The sequence below is a fragment of the Numenius arquata genome, chromosome 2, assembly GCF_964106895.1.
Source record: "Numenius arquata chromosome 2, bNumArq3.hap1.1, whole genome shotgun sequence".
In the NCBI taxonomy this organism is placed as follows: Eukaryota; Metazoa; Chordata; class Aves; order Charadriiformes; family Scolopacidae; genus Numenius; species Numenius arquata.
Window position 1 is genome coordinate 74108535 of NC_133577.1, and position 21762 is coordinate 74130296.

The following is a 21762-nucleotide window of genomic DNA, read 5'->3' on the forward strand; positions in this document are numbered from 1 at the left end:
TTTTTTTGGTTTGTTTGTTTTTTTTTTTTTTGAAAGGTATCTCATCCTGGTAATCCATTTGTATGTTCCCCTGTCTTTGCATATAATTAATATGTAATCACTTGCATGTACAATCTGGCTGGCATTGTCACCTACACACATATACGCATTATGTACTTGTGCTGTCTATAGGATTTGCACTGTAGAATGCCAGAAACAGAACAAGCAAGAAATCCTAGGAAACTCATATAAACACTATGAAAGAAATTAGAAAGTGAAGAAATACAGAGTCTGGTTTAATTTATGGGTCTAAAGAGCCATCATTCTTATTTAACTCTTCCTTGCTTGCTCTCTCTGTAATTTGTATGGTGCTTAGAAGAGAAATCTAGTTTCTGTCTCCCAGATAGAAGACAATATTAAGTCTCTAAGTTATATAAAAATGAACCTCAGTGCTCCCTAGAAATGTCTTCTGTGTGTGTAAGTGAGATAATTTCAAATCCATACCCTCAAAGCTCTAGTTACTTGTGGTCCTAGCTCTCTCCACACGATAGCCCTAGGAAGAGACCATCACATCAAGGTGTCAGCAGAGCAGTATTTACCCTGCTCCTCCAAACTCTGTGTACCATTCTGAATCTGCCACTTGACTTCCTTACGCTAGACCAGCCCCAGAGATCAGCTCCCAAGTCATACTGACATGGTAAAAAGGTTCAAGTAATTTTACAGACTTGAACTTGCTTTTATTATTACCCATCCCCATGTTATTAGTTTTGGATGGCATGTCCTTTATTTAATTAGTCCTAATGCAATATTGCTCCAGAATAACTCCTAATATGCTTATGGAAATAAACGTAGTAAGGCAGGGGTTCAGATGTCACATGGACACCCTGAGATAAGCAGAGAAGGTAAAAGGTGGCTGGAAAAGTAAGAGTCACTTTCAAGGAGGCATTACTTTCTTTGGTCTCAGGATCCCCAATATCTAACACCACTGCTATGTATCACTGCAGCGAGGAGATCCTTGCCTGGCTATTCCTTCTGATCTAGTACACAGAAGCCAAAAAAGCCTGCCATCCTGAAGCCTGATGTCTGAAAGGATCATTTTTTAAAATTAAAGGAGCAGTCCTTATTCCAAATGGTCCATCACAGCTGGGTAGCATGTGTTTGATTTGAGCATATGTTCAAGCTTGAACTGTCAATTGGTTCAATATATATGAAGTTTTCTCTCCTCTGATGCAGTGTTGACCAAGACATAAACAGGGTTTGTAATTAGTCCCCAGTATAATTTCTTCATGGCTTTGCTATTTTTGAGTAATGTAACTGTTCCAAATTCATGCCAAGGAAAACTCCTTACACTACACAGCACTGTGAAGACTCACTCTCTCTTGGCATTACATACAGTCTTACTAAAAGAAATACGAGAACACTACGGTTGAATAGGTGCTTAGCAGTTAAGAAGTGCCAGTTTGAGATAATTAAGGTGGCCTCGGCACAAACTCTTGCAAAATTCTGCAACTTCCAATCTGTCCAGTTTGATACATCTGGTAAGATTTAACCATTTCATTTATCTAAATATTGTCTAAATATTTTCTGTAAGTCTTAATCCATTTTTTTTTCCCTCTAGCGTAGTTATAATGGCCCATACATGGAACGTTTGTGAACCATTTGCTTTACAAGCTAGAGTAGAGTTGCCTTCAGAGAACAAATATTCCTAGAAGATATGGCAGGAACATAAAAAAAACAGTTAGTAAAAGAGGAAAGTGAAACAAAAGAGGGTGACATACTTTGCCACTTGTATAATACTCAGTTCAGCAGAAAGAGCACACCTCGGATCCCTAGCTCTCAAGATCTGGATTTTTGTTCATGAGAAGAGAGTAAAGAAAGGCATTTAGTTGGTGCTGACAGCGATTCTTTTAAGTAAGCTAAGTGAAATAATATCTTCTCACTAAAGATCTTTCAGCAGAACCTTCTTTATTCTTTCCATAATTGAAGACTGAAAATACACTAAATTATCTAAATTATTTGGTGCTTCTGGCTATGAATATCGAAATTACATGCCCATGAGTCTGCACGCTGTACACTCTCGATCACTCTGGTAAACGCCAGAGAAGCAGGAGCAACAGTCTCTGTGTCCAGTGATACTTTACCAGCGAGTTGTCTTCCCTAATTATGCTCCACCTGTATCTGGGAAAAGCTGGCTAAAACACAGTGGCTGTACACAGCCTAACTCAGCTTTCCCACAGTTCCTACCACTCTATAAACGTTCATAAGAATTAGCAGAAGTGCCCTTTTTAAGGAGAGAAGTCTAATACAGACATACAGCTCAAAATCAAACTTCCCTGTTTCTATGACGAAGAGAGGGGAAAATAGTGGCTCCTTCTCTGTTTGTGAATGAACTGTATAGTGACTACATTCACGAGTATTTAGGTATTTTCATTCTTAAAAACACATTGAGATGAAAGAGCTCTTCTACCTTCTTCAACTCTTCTACCAAGTCATCACAAATATATTCAGCCAGACTTTGACTCTTATACTGTACTTCTTCAGGGAACCGTAGTGATTAATTTTTTTTCCCGAAGTATGCTAATTTCCCTCCCTCAACCAGGTGAGGGGAGAAATTTGCCCAGGCTGCTCAGGTGAATACTGACTGCTCTGTAGCCTTAAGTGAAATGGGCAGGTATCTTGAGCCTCTTTGAAAAGGATAGAGACTTGGTCTTGTAGACTTAGCAGAGAGCAAACTGAAACATGAAAAAAAAAACATGAACAGAATAACAGTGAGAACAGTAACCAGCAAGAAAGAACAAACAACTTATGGATGCCTGTATCATGTCAGATTAGAAGCCCATCAAGCTCAGTAGCCAGCATCTGATAGTGGATGCTGACAGGTGCCTACTGAAGAATATAAAACCAGGGAAATTTTACAGTGATACCACCCCCATACACACTCCCATCCTCTGGCAATTTGCACCAGATTTTGTAGCTAGAGGTGGCATTTTTTTTTCCTTAACTGCTTTAATGGATTTTTCATCTGTGAATTTGGTTGATTTTTTAACTCCTTTAGGATTTTAGCAACCACAACATCCTGCAGCAAGGAGTGCCACAGCTTATTTAAAACTCCTGTTTGTTTGGACCCGTCTATCTACCAATTTAATTTGGGTCACATCTTGTTTTCACAGAACTACCAGAACAGCAAACCTGCCTCCCTGAGTAGTTGTGGCTTATTCAGAACCCATCACTGTACGCATAAAGTTAGGATTCTTTTTTCTCATGTGTCTTACTCTGCATTTACTAACAGCTGCCACCTCATCCTCAATGGGACAAAGACAAAGAAAACAGGTCTTAGAAAGATGGATGGGGGAAGCAGGGTGCAGGGATGGGTGCCAGTCATGAGCATGAATGTGGAAAAGAACAGGGCAAGTGCTCTGGTTGAACAAGGAGAAAAACACAGTTTGAAGTTACATGCCAGGGTAAGATATAGTTTTGTATTTGCTAAAAGCCCAATTAATTAAATTCAATTATTATTACATTTCTGTTTTAACCTCATGTTCTTAAAGGTCATCAGTCTTACAGGCTAAGATACTTTGTTTGCAAATATGATATTGCTGCACTCACCCTTCTCTTTGTCACATTACTAAAATTATGATAAACAGAGCAGTAAGGTGAAGCACAAGAAAAGAAATAATGTATTTGCTGTCTTACCTTAGTGTTGGTTTATGTATACACAAACTGGAGCATATAAACAGTAACAAGTATAGAAATAGAGGAAAGCCAAACTAAGATTCTCTAGGACTGTACATGTTTCTCTCATAACTTACTATCTTCCCTTAAGTACCGGAGGCCGACAGAAAACTTAACAACCTGGCTTGCTATGTGCTTCTTGAATTGGGAGGGGGTATATAACAGTATCATTAAACAAAGCACTCAAGAGTTTTAGCTAGACAACTACATAAACGTGAGACTGCATTTCCTTTCCACATGCAGCCCAGTTAATCAGATCTGATTACCACCCTACCAGAAGAAAATCTATCCTGACTTTTCCTGATGAATAGGTTGCAGTCCATACAGCACCACAGAACGGTAAAGGTTGGAAGGGACCTCCGGAGGTCAACTGGTCCAACCTCCCTGCTCAAGCAGGGCCACCTAGAGCAGGTTTCCCAGGACCGTGTCCAGATGACTTTTGATTATCTCAAAGGACAGAGACTCCACAATATCCCAGGGCAACCTGTGTTCAGTCACCCTCACAGTAATAAGGTGTTTCCTGACGTTCAGAGGAAATCTCCTGTGTTTCAGTTTGTGTTCATTGCTCCTTGTGCTGTCACTGGGCACCACTGAAAGAGTCTTGGCACCCTCCTTTCAGGTATTTATATATATTGATGAGATCCACCCTGAGCCTTCACTTCTCCAGGATAATCAGTTCCAGCGCTTTCCTTATATGTGAGATGCTCCAGCCCCTTCATCATCTTTGTGGCCCTTGGCTGGACTCTCTCCACTATGTCCCTGTCTCTCTTGTACTGAGAAGACCAGAATTGGACCCTGCAATCCAGGTGTGACCTCACCAGTGCTGAGTCGAGGGGAAAGATTACCTCCCTCAACCTGCTGGCAATACTTTGTTGAAGGCAGTCAAGGTTACCATTAGCTGCCTTTGTTGCCAGGGCACATTGCTGGTTCATGTTCAGCCTGGTGTCCACCAGGACCCACAGGTCCTTTTCTGCCAAGCTGCTTTCCAGCTGTGTGGCCACCAGCATATACTGGTGCATGGGTCAGTTTCCAGGTGCAAGTCTTTGCACTTCTCCTTGTTGAACTTCACAAGGTTCCTGTCAGACCCTCTTTGTCTGTTAAATCATATTTTTTTCCATTTTCTTAACAGAATTTCTCACTGTCCCACAGAATATATAGCACTGTATCACTCCCTGAGCTACAAAAAGTGCTTCCTGTTAAGTGTGGTAAGATGAGGGAAGTTGGCTGATGAAGTGTTTTCCCCGGCAGCATGTCCTTAAACACTTTACACTGGAAAAATGCAACCTTCAATACTGTATTGATTTTCTCAGCACATTCACTGCATCTTCATAGATATGCTTGGAAAAAAAAAATCAATCAAAATAATCCTCAGCTATGACATGATATTCCCATCCCCACTCCAAATAAAAGACACCCTTTGTGTTCAGCTGACTTCACAAAAGCACGACTAAGGCCAGTATCTTGCAAGAGCCTGAAGGTCAGATTGGCTGGGTTGATGCACCAGTCTGAGAAACAGTAAGCCTGGATGCAGAAGGTGTCACTTGTGTGCAACCCTCTCAGATGTGGGCTAATAAATGGGATCAGATAGACAGAAATCCCACCGCCACCCAGACTTAGTGGCTGCAGATTCACTGTGGAAGGGAAATAGCCAGCAGCAAATAGGAGTCAGGAACCAGAAAAGGCTGGGGAAAGTTGAAAAGGCAATCTTCAGTAAGTAAGTAATTCTGCCTCCTTAGAGCTTTCACGCCAGGTTTGGTATAAAAAATATCTGGCATCTAGAATATACTGACTGAAATAAAGAGAAATGTGAATTAAGTTTTGTAATGAATGACTTGGTGGAAACCTGGATTTCTAAAAGTATTCCGCCTCTACTTGCATCTATGGTGCCAACTTCAACATAGGCATCATCTTCCTGAAGATTGTAACAGTCAGGTGATAAACTAACTTCAGGATCTTAAACAAAAACAAACAAAAAAAGCAAAACAAAACTTCCAGGCCATAGTACAATCATAAAGAGTGTTGTAGATCTGCACAAATTGTATCTGAATCGTTCTGAGCTGTATCTGTCACTGATCTGAAAAATGGTACAATCTACATGGTGCAAGAACTTACAGCTGGAAGGATCTCTGTGAAGGAAGACCATCCAAACACTTTGGTAGCTGCTGGCTTCAGGCAGCCCTTACAAATGGCCCAGGCATGGGAACCAGCCCTGGAAATTCTGATGTGTGAATTAGATAACAATAAAAATTATTTCCGCAGATTGCATAAATAACTTCATAGACACAGTTGATAACTTGTTTTCACAGCTTTTTCATTACTTGTTTAGTGCTTTGCTGCTTCTATGAACACTAGAAGTAGCAAGATTTTTTTTTTTTAAATCATGTGACCTTTACTTAAGACAAAGCTAATAGAACTGGGGCTTTCATGTTGCTTCTAAACTGGAGGAAAATACTGTCACCATTTTAATGACATATTACTATGTTTTTCTGCAACACAAAGCATAAAAAGAGGGGGAAAACAAACAGTACCATATTGCCAGCACACGACAGGAATTTTTCTTGATGCACAGTTTTTCTCATCACTGTTTTTTAATTTCACACAGGAAGAACTTCATCCTCCTGTGAATTTTTGCCATGCCTCTTCTCACATTCATGAAAATCGAGTCACAGCAGCACTAACCCAGATCAGGGTTAATTTCAGGATAATCTTTCCCATTTCACATTGACCATACCTCACAATATCTAAATCCTTTGCAGGGACATCTGGCTCATCCCCTTTCTCACTCTTTTGCTTCCGGGAGAGCAATATCAACATCTTGTTTCTGAGACTGGGTTAACTGGATCATTGAGAAATGAGCGGGGAATAGCACGTTAACGTTTAAATATGTGTAACATTCATGCCTGTCTTAAGCAGACTGTTTTTCTTTTTTACAGATAATAATAAAAAAAGAAAAGAATCAAAAGAGAGAGAAACCAATTCTGAGTGACCAAAGAGCCTGGGAGGAAGAAGGTGACTGTCCCCTGTAATAGTTTCTTCAGGAGGAATGCCAAAAGGAATCTCCTTGCATCTCACCTTCGGAAAATCACTGCCTTTGCTCCATCCTTGTCAGGTATCCAGCAAACATTAACAGAAGAGCCTTATTTAAACGAAAACAGACTCTTCTGTTAGTGTGTGCTGGATAACTTGTAACTTCAACCTTGAATTTAATTTTTTCCTGGGTGATTCACAGGTTTCGATTATACTGATATTCCCACCCCCCCCAACAGGTCCTTACTATTTATATGAATGGTTGTCAAGGAAACCAGGAATCCAGCAAAGCTGAGGAACTTTTCTAGATTCAGAATTCTGGTGCCTGAGTACTAAAAAAAATAATAATAATCCACTCTGAGAAACAATTGTAAGGAGATGGGAATTTATACATTTTTGCTAAAATTATTTTTCTATTTCTGCTGGTCTTTGCTGTTATTGTTCTTACTCATCACAGAAGCATTCGTGACTTTAATAGAATTCTGCCTCATCTCTTGCTTTATGAACAGATGATATCTTCCTCACATACATGCAACAAGTCTGGATACAAATAGCAGTGAGCAAAAAGGTTGAGATAGAAATGGATGATTATCTGAACCTCTGGGTCCTGGATAATGTAGAGCAAATGCAGAAACCGTGGAGCAAGTCACAACTGGAAAGGAAGACCAGATATTAAAAAGGCAGAACAAACAAAACCTCCCAAATCAGCATCAGCATACAGCAAAGGAGAATAACTGTAAATTAATTCTCATCTCTGCAGCAAAGTCTGTGACATAGTCTGACTGATGCTGATGCTCGTTTTTCTATTTTTCCCTTCTTTTTTTCCAAATCTCTCACCAATACACACATATACACAAAGGGCAGACAAGTGGGAAAAACCTGATTTAAAAATGCTTCTTCAAAATAACTTTCTTAATAACAAAATTAACTGAGGGGGCCAAGAGCTAAGCCATGCTCTGTGGCTGGAACCAACATGCTTTATGCAGACGACACTGCATTCTGTTACATAAAGTAAAATGACTTTTTTTCTCTGCCATTTAAGTAACAGGATATTCAGCCATACAGCTTCTTCAGAAAAGAAATGACCAAATAGTAATTCACCTCCTGAGATCTTTGAGGATTATCTCCCTCCCTTTAGGTCTTTGGCTGGCTTTCCTCCACAAGGTTTCCATTCCTCCCTCCTTCCGTAGCCCCACCAAACTCAGATGGCCAGTTTCCATTTGAGTTCGAGTCCTTTTCTTTAATTTCATCTGAAACATTCTTCATTTTCTTCCGTTTCTTGCTGTCTCCAAAATGCTGAATGCCCTCTTTGTATTTCTCTATTCATTTGTGCAAGACGAGACTGCAGAAAAGTCTGTCCAGTCTCAGTGATGTTTCTTGTTCCTTTGGGGCCTTTGGCCTCAACACCAGCTGTTTTTCAGTGTGGCAGTCGAGGGTAGAGGACCTACACAAGTCAGAGCACCCTGAGAGAGGTCAGGAAGAATAAACCAAACACCAGCCTCCCAGTCCTGCCTCTCCAGCAGAGGCAAAAGTGCAAATCTTCCCTGGAAGATAAGATAAAGCCTTTCTTTTTTTTTCTTCCTGTCAGTGAACAAGTGAAAAGAGGCACACAAGCTGGACTAGATAAAATGGCAGGAAGCCAGGTCTTTATGCTGAAAACGGACTGACAGGTAGATCTGGCTAGAATTTGGCTAGTGGTCAAAAGCAACTCATGGCTGCCCTTCTCACTTCACCTGTATAGAAAGATAAGAAAGATCAATTGCACACTTTAATTGCTAGTGAACTTACTCAACAAGCTCTTTGTACTAATCCATCGGGGAAGGTACAAATCCATGAAAATATTATAATTGCCAGCTTTTTAATTTTAGTAACTATGCAAATACATGCACGTTAGCTGCAGCCATTATAAGTTCTGGCAAATTTCCATGCAGCTCTTGGGGTCAAAGTCCAGAGGCATCCAATCTGTATTTTGCACAATGTCAGGATATTAAACAGGTGTCATCAAGATGCACTGTCCAGAATAAAAAGCAACACCATCTCCTGCATAAACACGTTATGTTGGATAGACAATAGCCTCAGCTCAGTGACAAAAATCTATCTGAAGTGGGATTTTTTTCACTACTGGAATTTGTGCAAGAGTCCTTTTTATAAGGATGATGAAAGAAAGTAGCAGAACACTTACAGTGACTATTATTAACCAAGTAATGCCTGGCAGGAGACTGCAGATCTAGAATGTTAGTTGTTGTGCACAAAAAAAAAAACCCAGAAATACTGAGGGAAAGACTTCTTGCCCTTTTAAGACTGAAAGATCTAGTCCTGTTTGTATCCAATACAAAACAGAATGAAATGTACTTCAATGCAACAACTAGAGTTGCAGAAGATGATTTTTGGAAAGGATGTGGGAATACAGCTCTCACCAGACCTCTGACATCCTAATAGTAAGTCAAACATTGCAAATACATAGAAGAAAAAAAGTTTCATTCTTTTCTTCTTCATTCTGTTCTGAATAGAAGGAAATCTCTAGCTACTGTCCGGCATCTCACCAGTAAAATCACCTTTCTCCAGACCTAAGCGTTTACTGTTTCTACCTTCAGAGCAAAAATAGTGAAACTTAACAGCTGAAAATGCTGCACTGAGAAAGAGGCCATTAGTGGGTGGAACACACATCCAGCTGGTGGAATAAATGCCATATCCCGTAACTATTAGTTCTCTTATTTTCAGCAAAAGCAAAGAATTTTCAGGTAAACAAATCATACTCCATCCTGCAGGGTTGGAGGCCAGGTGAGTGGGAACTTCTTACATCACAATTATTGCTTCAAGAGAACAAAAATTACATGAAGCAGTGTTCTTTTCTCCAATGGTAAATATTATAATAGATCAAAACTCCTGGAGAAGAAAAGCTCCAGGAATACATCTGGGAAAAAAAGGATAATAAAGGATAAAATGTATTACAATTATGAACAAGCAATACTAAAAATAACTAGTATAAGAATCACTGAATGCAACGGGGGGGAGGGAGGTGGTAAGTATTATTTTTCTTGTTACTAGAAAGAGATAAGATGTCTCTCAAAAAATGCAGCACTAACTAGAGAAACAATCTGAAGAAAATAAAGACATTATTGGGAAAGCTGGGCTCCTCCACATCAAGAAATATTGAGTGTGATGTTCATGACACCGGTCTTGCTTCTTGCCTAGGTTCTGGTAAAATATTGGTCAAATACTTCAGATAACGGTGTATTTGCATAAATGGTGTTTAAAGGAAGTGTCCATGTAGCAGGCACGTATCTCACACTTCTTGAACCTTTTGGTGTGAGGGCTTAAGGCCACTGGTGTCACCCTAATTCCATGTAATCTTGTAGCTTCACCCTAAGGACCATCAGATAAAAGTGCAGTCAGATAGGCAGTTGAACACAGATCCTAAATGTCCGATTAATACAGTTGGAAGTATATTATAAAGGCTTTCAACTGTATCAGCTAAAAACTGTGGAATCCATTTAACTGTGAAAGGGGTCAAACCTGAAGTAATGGAACAGTATATGGGAAAATTATCAGGGGATCAAAACACTGCTGAGTTTTCATCTTTGCTGCTGAAAGGGTGAGACATAGACACCATCATCTTACCCTCAAAAAATGAAACTTTTGCAGGATTAAGTCAGTTTGATCTGAAAAGTGATATCTCCACTAATAGAAATGAAATGTCACAATTTAGGAATTCAAATGTTCTCAAATCAAGTTGACTCAAAAAGAGGTGCCATCAGTGGCAGCTAATTAATAACCTTATTATATATCTCCCCTTTGAAGCAGGTGCTAAAACTCCAGATCAGCCTGAATGCCCTTACCCAGGCTGAGATGGTTTCAGAAGACCTATGAGAAGCGTGACTTCCCTGTGTGCTTGTACTGTCAGATGCACAGCATGGCTTGTGAAAAGTGCTGTGAAAAAGTGTCACACAAAGACGGGTGCCCAAGTAAGATGAACTTCCTTTTCCTCCACAAGAATGACCTAGTCCTTCAGAATACTTTCTGCTTACACTGCCTGCTGGACTGCTCTGTGGGAAGGAGCTCACATCTGAACTATCGCGCAATGCTCCTGAATTTCAGTTGTTTCTCAGAAACAAGATAATGCAAAGTACTTCACAGATGATGGATTCTAACAATTCCAGCTCCCTGGTGGTGAATCAAGGATATTTTTGAGTCTTTTCAGCCTGCTATCTTTTTTCAGCTTATCAATCAAACACGAAAACATACACCCTTCAGTTCTTTGTAAATCTAAAAGCAAGGATCACTAAGCGTTTTTTTAAGATGCTCACATCAATACCAATCCTGAATTGGAATGCCTTGAACAGTCACTGCTGTTTTTCTATCAGTAATCGAATGCCTTATGACAGGGAGGTATCCTTATGAGCAAGTGAAAAGCCACTAAGATCTAAGACCAGAGTCATTATATGTCTTCCCAGCTTTTTAGCTGTTAGTCCCAAGTACAGAAATTGTGCTGGCACACAGGATGACCATTAGCTCTTCCCAGCAAGTACAGGAGATATACAACCTATACCTTTTATGTGGATCAAAAAGTTAAATAATTTCCATATGTCCAGGGTAAGGACAGCAAAATGCTTTCATTACTCATAAATGGATGATAAAGTTCTGAGAAAACAGTTGCTGTAATGGGGATACATAGCACAAACAATAGTTGCAGCAGTCAGTTTGAGGCACTGTGTCTTTTTAACTTCTTTTTTTCTAGGGCACACTGGATCATTTTTGTCAAACTGAATAAGCATTTTTTTCATTTTCATTTTTTTCTCATTCTCTGATAAAATAGCCTGCCCTGGAGGTGCAGCACATGTTGCTGCAATAAGAGTGATGTTTAAGAAGCTGAATGCCAAATAGGAATCCTTGCTATTGAAATGTCATTCAGCTACTATGATACAAATGTGGGTGATGGCAGTGGAAGAGAGTTGGCTCCCTATTCCTCACTTCACATACGTTACAAAGAACAGCTACCCTGGCTTCCTGGTGGAGGTAGTACATAATGACTGTACTGCTTTTCCCTAGAATCAAGAAAAAAGTGGAGCTGCAGAGAAGCCTACAACATTTAGAGATCAGTTATAAAATTAAGAAAGAACTCCAATGTTTCCAAAACACCAGCAACAGTGGGAAAGTATAAGAGGTTTATAAAGGCAGGTATGAGGCTTTATTTTGGAATAGCAAATTGTGCAATAGAGGCACTGCGCAATATAACACAGTAGGCAGACTGGGACCCTTGAAAGAGGCCCACGAAATGTTGCACCTTCTTGCATCACACTGGGCTTCATCCCAGTATACCAAATTCTTACAGTTCCAAATTTTAAATTAACTGACAACACTTGTAAAACGAAGGAGAAATTACATAAAAACCTGCAAAACGCTATTCTACCTTTGGTATCTTGCCTCCCTCCACAGACAAAGTCAGAGGTGAGGCTGCTCATGAAAGCTAGACATCACTAAGCAGATGACAACAGCTGAAAGTCAGTAATGGTACCATGACTCCCATTCTCGTGACCAATTTCTGACCTGCCTCACCGATTTCTACAGAATAGGCAGAATTTAAGACTCACTTTGATTTTACATAAATTTACTTTTTTCATATTCTGGGCCTGAATAATAATGGAAACTACACCTATTTTTAATTTTTAATGTTGCATGGCTTTTTTTTGCGCAGAACATGGGCTGGGAGGGCAGAGGAAGTACTACTTAGGCTACTCAGTCTGTATGGATAGATTCTGACCACTTCACAAAGCTTCCACTGTCCCGGGGAGTTTGAATTGCTCTGTTTCTTGGTGGATACTCATTTCCTCCCAAGCAATCTGAAGGAAAATATCTTGGCTTACAAAACCTGGTCTGTTAATGTCCAGTCATCTGTACTGAAAACCATGGAAAAAAGACCCTGTTCTTTCGCACGGTAGCATTGTGTCACAACTACAAGCACATTTTATCACCTGAGACTTCATGTCTCTGGTATTCAATATGTTCACTAGTAAATACACAAAATCTCAATTATAATGTAGAAATTCAAGTCTAAAACTAAGACATGCAAGTTATGAAAATCTGTACAATGTTTTGATTACAGACTGTGGTTTTCAAAATCTTAAGTTTGCATTTAAAAAAAAATCATTCTTTAAAAGAGAAAGGGAAAGGGCAGGAAGAAACAGCAGTCTATGCCTATAATTTCACTGACATGCAGTAGACCAGTGTATAGAAAGACAAAAGGCTGGTGAAATGCAGGAGCATTGCAAGCCCACCGTAAAACGTGCCAGTATTTGACCAAACCTGCAGTGCTGCAGAAACACTTTAATTTAATGTCTACCACTGTGTAAATGAATGTAAACATAAACAGATGCTGTGTTTCACATCCCGTATTGCATTAATAGCAATTAGATCTTGCATATGAAGTGGAAAAGAAAGGAAGGAAAGTAATGTACATCTGCTTTATAATTTTGTGTGTCTGCCTCTGAGGCATACAGTGAACTACTTAACAAATAAACAATCATGCGCTGCCCTTAAACAATATATAATCTGCATGCAGTGCAATGCAAATATAGTCTAACTGTTATAATCCATGATAGTTAGTAGCCAGTCATTAGTCCTGGGAAAATAAGTTGTTATGGATGGCTGCTTCTGCAACATCCAGTGAAGCTGCTTGACCAGGAAAATGGTGGAACACAGGACAACGCTGGCCAGTTCTGTTGCTCAAGGCTTTATCAACACTGCTGTCATTGTTACCCTCTGCAGTTGATGTGACTGACACTAAGCTAATAATCTGTATCATCTCACATCTTCCCAACTGTCAATCAGCTCTCTCCCTCCCATGTTCAGCAGGTGGTATCTGCAGTTCTGTCAGAACTATTTGCTTGAACAGTTTCAAAATTGGTATATGGCAATGTATGACACATACAGCACCATCAATGCTACCATTCATCAGAAAAGCTTCCACTGGTAGCAAAAAAACATGACAGTTGATTTGCTTTTGGTGTCATTTTTTACACAAACAGTTAAAAACAGAGCATATGTTAAAAAAGCTAACATTGTTGGGATATCGGCTTAGGGTAACTTTTGCCTGGATAATACAAACAGGACTTGGTTGCTGTCTGGATTGTGAAGGGAGTCTCCATGGTAAAGGTCCTTGCATCTTAGTTGGATTGGGTGAGACTCCCTAAAACATGGTTCTGCCCAAATTTTATAATCCAGCTGGCCTGTGGTCCTACATGACCACTGCTGGACGTGCATAATCCATCACTATAGATTACTTTAACCTACATACAAAACAGTTCTTAACTATCTTAAGTAGTACAAAAGACTGTCCTACATGATCATTTCTACACATGTAGGAACTATTCCTATTAATTGTCTTACACCTGCACAACTTACTAATTTTGCAGCAGGAACTGTTCAGAAATTTCTGGGACAACCAGATTCTCCACCCAGGATGTTAATCAACACATTTAAGCATACAAATTGGTCTAGGCACAGCAGGGATTGCCTAGGAAATCTCGAGAACGGTCTGAAATTCCCACTGTGAGAGCTCCTGTAACAATCTGTCAAATACTTTTTGTGCAGATGGCCAGCAGTTCAGTCAATCACCTAGTTTCAACATGATCTGCTGTCTCAAAGCAGCCCTTTTCCTTATCTATGCAGATGACTAGCCTGGGAGTTCCTGGACCACGCTGGGAATTAGTAACTTAAGTGCACTGGGAGCGCACATAGGCACAGCCCTGAGACCCAGCTACACCACAATTATAATTAAAGAATTAAACTTGATTTTCCTGCTTAAATCTCATAGCCCTTGCCCATCTATCTCACCAAATGATGTCAACATCTGACCCACTGAACTGCCTTCACAGTTTAGATGGAAGTGGTTAAGGAGTGACTCATCTCCTGCTTAAGTAAATACCTAAAGTTAAGTAATATATATGCCATGCATTATGCCAGCTTGGTTTTCCTCTCTGGATCACAGAGATTTTGACTGAGTGTGCAGACTACCTCAACATTTCGGATATGAAATCACCTAAGGCAGCACTGGCAGTGAGATTTGTGGTCTATTGTTTCTGGGAAGAGTAAAAGCTGGAATATTGTCCATCTATGCAACAAAGTATGAAGCTTTTCAACACTTCACTTTCAGGTCAAATGCTCATCTATTGCAAAAACCTACACACCATCCCTACCTTCAAGTTCATGGAACAATTGTGACATTTGTGGGCTGAACAATTTCAAGGACACGGCTTTTCTGCTTTGCTCGTGATGATGAGGTTGCGTTTATCTGAGCCATCAAGATCCATACACAGCAGAGCAGGTAACTCCTCATTCTACCTTCTGCTTCCCTCAGTTCACCTGATGTTGTCAGCAGTCTATCAGGCAACATCTGGGAAAACAAACTCGCCTCATCTGTATTCCACATATCACACATACAGTACTGCTTTATCAGCTGCTCCTTCTGCTCTGGGCCAATGCAGGTCACAATGGGTTTAATACCTATACTTCCTTGTGAGTGAACTGACACGAGATTCCGTGTTGAATAATGAAGTGTAGAAGCTAAGTGCTCATGTTGCACATCTTCAATAGTTAGGACCGGAGTTTATTCAAGTAAGACTGAACTAAAAAAACCCACAATATCATGCAGCCTCAAACTGGGACAAGCCTGATATTTGCAAGCCACAGCTGTAACAGGTCTTTAGATCAATGTTTTCCACAGGTATGTTTTTTTTCTTTTATTTAGTATTCAAAGAAGACAATTTTCAGTTTCCAGTTATTTTGTGGGATACATTGTTGTAATTGCTACATCTACTGCATTAGGACCAAAGCTGAATAACATGGCTAATGTGATCATATAAAATGAACATACACTGCCAAGTAAATTTCCAGTTTGTAGTCACAGCCATATGTGACCACAATAATTTGGAAGATTTATGGGTGGCCCATACTGAGTAGAACAAGAATGAAGTCTCCAGCTATAGAACGGCTCAATTACTGGCACCATTATCAGCTGCCCACACTTCAAGGATGCTTATGGCTGATTACTAACTGTACATAGCAAGTACAGTTAATGGCAGAGAGTGGCACCGGCAGTACAGTTCACAATCTGAACAGCTTCTAAATTGAGGGAGAGCTTTTAAGCACAGATCTCCCTTGTGGTTACTAGCAAGGCAATGAGGATACAGGTTGAGTTATGTTGGGGGAGGTTATAAGCATCTTAGTAGAACTGGCTGTTACAATCACCAAACTGGATGTTTAAAGAAATGTATCCTGCAAGCTCCCATCTCATCTGTGTCTGACCCTTTTCCTGGAAACATTGTTATCTTGGCTCAGCTCCACTGCCAAGCGTCTTCGTCTTCTGCCTCATCCCCCATCATGTGCCTCAAGCAAAGATAGACATCTCCCTGGCCATCCTTTCCAGTGCTCTATCCCTTTTCCAGGTAGGCTGGTGTTAGTTTGGCAGCACCTGCGCCTGGGGATAGAATGAATGTGGGCTCTTTTTGGTGCAGGACGAACATGAGCAGCTGTGTCACCTTGCAAAAGTAAGTCTTCTCTAAAATTTAAAAGGAACATGTAACATGCTTAATTCACAGCAACAGATAAAGTACATATATTGGTTTGCTGGCCCTAGAAATTCCAGGATAATCAGTGGCACCTTGTCTGCCCTTTTTTGCAATGAGGCATCCAGTTCTCTAAAACCTGAGAGAAAACAACACCTGCTGCAGAGCCTTATTTTCTACACTTTCCTTCAGGACACTGGTTACTGTAACTCAAAGCTAAAGAGCATGCCTTTTAAGAACTACAGGATATATTAAGAAACATTGACAAATACTTTAGTCTCAAAACTCTGCCTTTTAAAAAATTAATACTCTAGTGGAAAGTGCTGACTGAATTCTAAATAGCTTCTTGAAAACAAAAAAGCATCCATACTATTTATGGAGGATCTAACATTATGTGCTCCCTTCCACTGTTTGAGCAGGAGCAGGAGAAGGAGCAGGACTTTTCCCAGGACTTAAGGGATTAAGCTAACATGCCAGCTCCTGCTGCATTAAAAGTAAGAAGCTGGAAGCTCATATTTACCCAGAGGGAAAAAAACAAACATGAAATAAAATGATTTCTGCAGCAGCTAAAATATGTTCCAAAACAATGAAACATTCGTGAATGAAATCTAGGCAGAAAATTCTCAAGCTACTATTCAGTTTAAACCCTTTTAAATGTCAACAATTGGTACTGATTACAGGTTTCAAAAAGAGCTATGGAGTATCATTAAAACTGAAACATAGTATATACTGTAACACTGGATTCATAGATCACTTTTGAGAAAGGTAGACCTTCTAGTAAACATTCCAGCATCAGATCTATGTTTTCCTAAGACTGGACAGCATAATATAGCTCCAAAGAATACAGGCGAAACATGTGAACCCAAAATAATCATTAAATCCTCCCTAGAGGCTATGTAGGAAACAAATGAGATGAGCTCCTACAACTGTCTGTAAACAGCTCCTCTGTCTTCTTTGCTAAAACTTGCAGGATGATCTGGATATGAGCCAGCATCATACTTGTTTTTTTAAAAATTCCATTTATATTTACAACTCTCTGCTCTCCTTTGGCAGTGTCTGTCACACTCACCTATGCCAAGTACAACTTTCTAATGTGTTTTTTGACTACTGAAATCAGGGAAATTGCTTGGTGTGCAGTATGATGACCTCTGAGAAAGAGTGGAAGACCTGGAAAGTTGTATTTATGCATCAATACCTGCATCCAGTAAGAAAGTGGTCCCCAAACTGAAGCCTGTGTGTTACATGCAAGATAGTGCTGTGTTAATTTAGGTCATCAGACACATAAAAATTAAAGTTGAGTGAAGATGGAGGGACAAACCAAGACTTTTCTATGTAGCCTCATATCTGCACAGTGTTTTGCCTATAAATAAGCAAGTTGGGGATCACTGAAGTAAGCTCTCTTGGTTATTATTTACTTAACTAGATTGGATGATACCCCAGTGACCAGAAGGAAAACACTAAGAGGTCTGTCTTGCCCAGCTGAGAGGCTAATTAAACATCCTAACACCCTACAATTTACAGAAAAGCACGCGCAGTATAGACACATACAAGATTTACAAGAACAAAGCGCCTCCTTGCTATAAAGCTTTAAAGAACAGAAGGGAGATCTCTAGCTAATTAGGTTAATATTCGCTTATGGCTTCATGTAGAACGACCAATAAAACAATAAAACCAGCTAGAAACAAAATATTTTTCTCAAGGATCATTTTTTCCTTTTTCCACCTCTTTCTACAGCTTTTTGTACTCAAGATTCTACAACACAGTGTGCTTTGAATTTACCTCTTAATTAGCACAGCAATTTGCTATATTTTGTTTTTTCCTTGTTTCAGGGTGCTGTTCAGAACAGTCTGATAAGTCATACAAATTATTGCCACCAACTCCAAATGCTAAAATCTGAATACTTCATGCTACCTCCACAGCTAAAAAACATGCAGCCCAAACTCAATGCTCTGCCTCCATGATATAATTTAAACTTTCTAACTATGAAAAGATAATTACTTTATGCTTTGAGTAAATGATTCCTGCCCGCCCTCCCCCAGCAGCCCCACACCTTGGAACTTTCCTTTCTTCATATTCAGTCCTTTGAAAGAGCATCCATATAAAAAAGCTAGCTGTTTCAAAATGTAGTATTAATACCTCATCAGAGTGTATGTATTTACGATGTTACATACCCAGGCTTAAGGAATGCTGGGAAGTTGAATGTTTCCAGTGACAGACTTGGGCTTATTGAACAAGATACTTAAGATTCCACCATTGCTACCAGAAAGAAGCAACCTTAGCAAAACATAATGTGATCAGATGCAATTCAACCTGGGCAACCAGAACCCTCTTGATAGCAGGTAAAATTCTATCTAAGCTGCTAAACAACATATTCCATTAGCAAAGAAACTGCACTGATTTTAGCCACTTACTATCTTCTAGTTAGGTGTAACTAGTGTTACAACCATGTGGGTTAGAATTAGTTTTAGCCAGGGAGAATATTTTAGCCAGCAGTTCTCCCACAAGTCACCAATCCACAGAGATGAATAAAAAAGGGATGACAGGAAACCAGAAGTGTATTCATAGCATTTGTATTTGTCTTTACCTTGAGCTCATCTGCATCATAGAAGTCTATGCGCACAGCAGGGACCATCCATGTCTGGAACAGAGTCGCCAGGATCTGTTTGGCAATTGCGTCTGCGATGAGGTGGAAGTGGAGTGGGTTTCGCCTGATATGAGAAGAGAGAGAAATGCATTAGTTCAAAGGTTTCTAATTCCTATTGTAAAAGGACAACATCAGAACTTACACAGTGTTATCTATGCCTAATGTCTCAATGTAAAGCGTACAGCATGTTCAGTGGAGTCCTGCTCTGTTGCCAAAATGCTGAGACACTTACAATTTGAATAAACATGACAATAATAAAAATACTGGATCGGTTTCTGGGTGGTTGTAAGTAAATATAGCTCCTTTGACTTCAGTGAAATGTGATGATTTACAACAGCTAAGGATCTGGTCCCATCTACCAGCTCCTTAAAAGGCGGCCAAGTTAATCCCCCCTTGGGGACTTGAGCTGTGAAAGTGATTGCTTTCAGTTTCTAGGTCAACCTGGTAATTTATCTTTGTGGTAAGAACAGTTGTCTGTAGAGAAGTGGGATTGGAAAGGAACATTAAAAAATAATCATCTGAATGAGGTGAAATTCCAGGACCACTGAGTTTACACACATCTTTTCTACAAAGCAAACTTGGTGTATCAACATCTGTACTATGGGAATCCAAAATTAGATGTTTCAGGTGAGTGCCTTCTAGCCACTGGCTAGTGAATAGAACAGAGATTGTAAATCTCCCCACATCCTTGCTCCTAAGAGGGAGGGAGGGTTGAAGAAAAGCAGGAAGAAAGAAAATATTTTGCTTCAAAACATCAGATTTGGGTTCACCTCTGTAGTTACAGGTCTTGGACTTTGTGAAAAGCTTCAAAACAAGATGAGTGAAGCCAGTATTAGAAGGAGTGGCAGGGGTTGGACAAAGTGTCTGGATATAGTAATATATATAGTATTCTGTACTATGTTCTCTAGTAATGTGAACTTGGACATTACAAATACCATGTTTAAACTCCTTAACCTTGCTTCTCTCTTTGAGGGAAAGCAAGCAACAAAGTCTGATCTTTACTCAGCTTCTGTGGTAGGAGTATGAAAACCTGCCAGTGGAAGTTAGGAATGATTTGCAGTTTTCCATGCCTAACCCTAGGTTAGCAACTTTCTCTGTCAGCAGAGAAGGACAGAGTTTGCAAAAGCCACTAAGAAGACAGATGGTTCATTTAGACTTTAGCATTAGCTCAACCTTTCTTTGATCCCTAGGGTGGAATAGTGGAGTCTCATTTTTGTGAAACTTACTTATAAAGGTAAATGGGTGTACTTGTTAATAGATATTTTTCATCTAAAAAGAGGAGCATTTAGTTTCAGATGCTGGTTAAAGTGGAAGATAACTGATGCTACTACATTCTGTTGTATAAACAAGAAGTGAGGAAATCTATGTTAGTTCAGGCCAATGTACTTCCATTACACTTTTGGGTTTAACCCAAAAGATGAAGGTTATTTCTTTGTCCGTTTCCTGCATTAATGAAAAATAAGTGCCTTTCTCTTTAATGCTACTCTTCTTGCTTTGATGAGTAATACTGTTTCTCACTGAACCAAGTCCACAAAAAACTGTAAAAATACATATAATGGTTCATAGTATCATAACACACCTCTCAGAAGAAACAGGAGATTCTTGTGAGAAGCAGTGTATGGCTGGATTTTGCAGTGTTAAAAATACTGCACCTAAGATCCAATCCAATACCCAGGGATGTCAGTGAAGCTGTTGTGTTGGCTTCAAGGGCACTGTGGACCAAATTACTTGCTTACAGGAAAAGCAGAAAAGGGCTGGTTAGAAGCCTCATATATGAGATAATCGTGATGGCAGAATAAACCCACAGCTGATCTGCATTTAACAATATCCAAAACACTAAGTCACAACATGCTTTCCAAAAAGACAAAGGTCTTTCAATCTCCAGCTTGCTCTGGAGTGAGGAGAGGAGAGGGAAAGGCATAAGCTGCCAGCTGCTGAGTGTCCCATTACCAAGTTAAAGGGATCACAGCAATTATATCTGCTTCACCAGCCCAGCAGGGGAGAAGAGGAGGACATCCTGGCTCATGCAGATTCTGCAGTAACCAGGCACCTTGCCAAGAAAAAACTGGGAAATAGTGGTGATCGGGAAATAGCAGTGATCAGGAAATACATTTCATTAGCAGAGAAAAGGCCAAGAGAAAACAAAATACAACACCCAGGTTTGGGTACAGGCAAAGCAATTCCTCAAGGCAAATAGGTGTTAAATGTCAACATACACATTCCACATAGGTCCCCTCTGCTTAGCAGGGGCTGAGTCTGGTATCTGGTAGGACTATTTCCCAGCTGGTATTCTTTAGTAATTTCTTTTCCTTTTTTTCAGAGTCATTTATCTAGATGTTGCAAAGTAGAATAAGAGGAGTAAAAAAATCAGTTAAAAACAAGAAAGCTACATCTTCTTTCAAACCATCATTTAGTTAAATGGAATTGATATAAGATATTTGAAGATGAAACACACTAGTTGAAAAGAAAAAATCCGATACAAAGACACTCAGATGTTAAGTAGCAGTTTATACTTATCTGAATGACCCAGAGTGTATGAAACTTAAATGGGAACAAGTGGGTGACATTTTCTTTAGTTCAGCTCCAACTGGGAAAAAGAAAAAAGGAGCAGTTGTACTCCTACACAGAAATCTCTTTCAAGTTGTTAGCCTCATGGTAAAGATTCAGCTGGAAGAAAAGTATGTGTCAGAGGCAAAGTAGAAGATTATCACTTACAAAAATATATCCCCAAAACAGAATAGTGACCCACTGACCTCTACAACTAAATGTGCATCAGTCACAGAAAATTTTACTCCAGACAAGATTTTAGTTATGTGA

General features: G+C 39.7%; 1 protein-coding gene across 3 annotated transcripts in view; it reads right to left on the reverse strand.

Moving 5' to 3' along the window:
* The window catches only part of LARGE1 (LARGE xylosyl- and glucuronyltransferase 1), a 204134-nt gene that overhangs the window by 113750 nt on the left and 68622 nt on the right, over nucleotides 1–21762 (reverse strand). For all 3 annotated transcript variants that reach the window (XM_074167389.1, XM_074167382.1, XM_074167373.1), the window contains exon 4: nucleotides 18886–19009. In XM_074167389.1, coding sequence (XP_074023490.1) covers nucleotides 18886–19009 — 124 coding nt within the window. The remainder of the gene's footprint in view (nucleotides 1–18885; nucleotides 19010–21762) is intronic.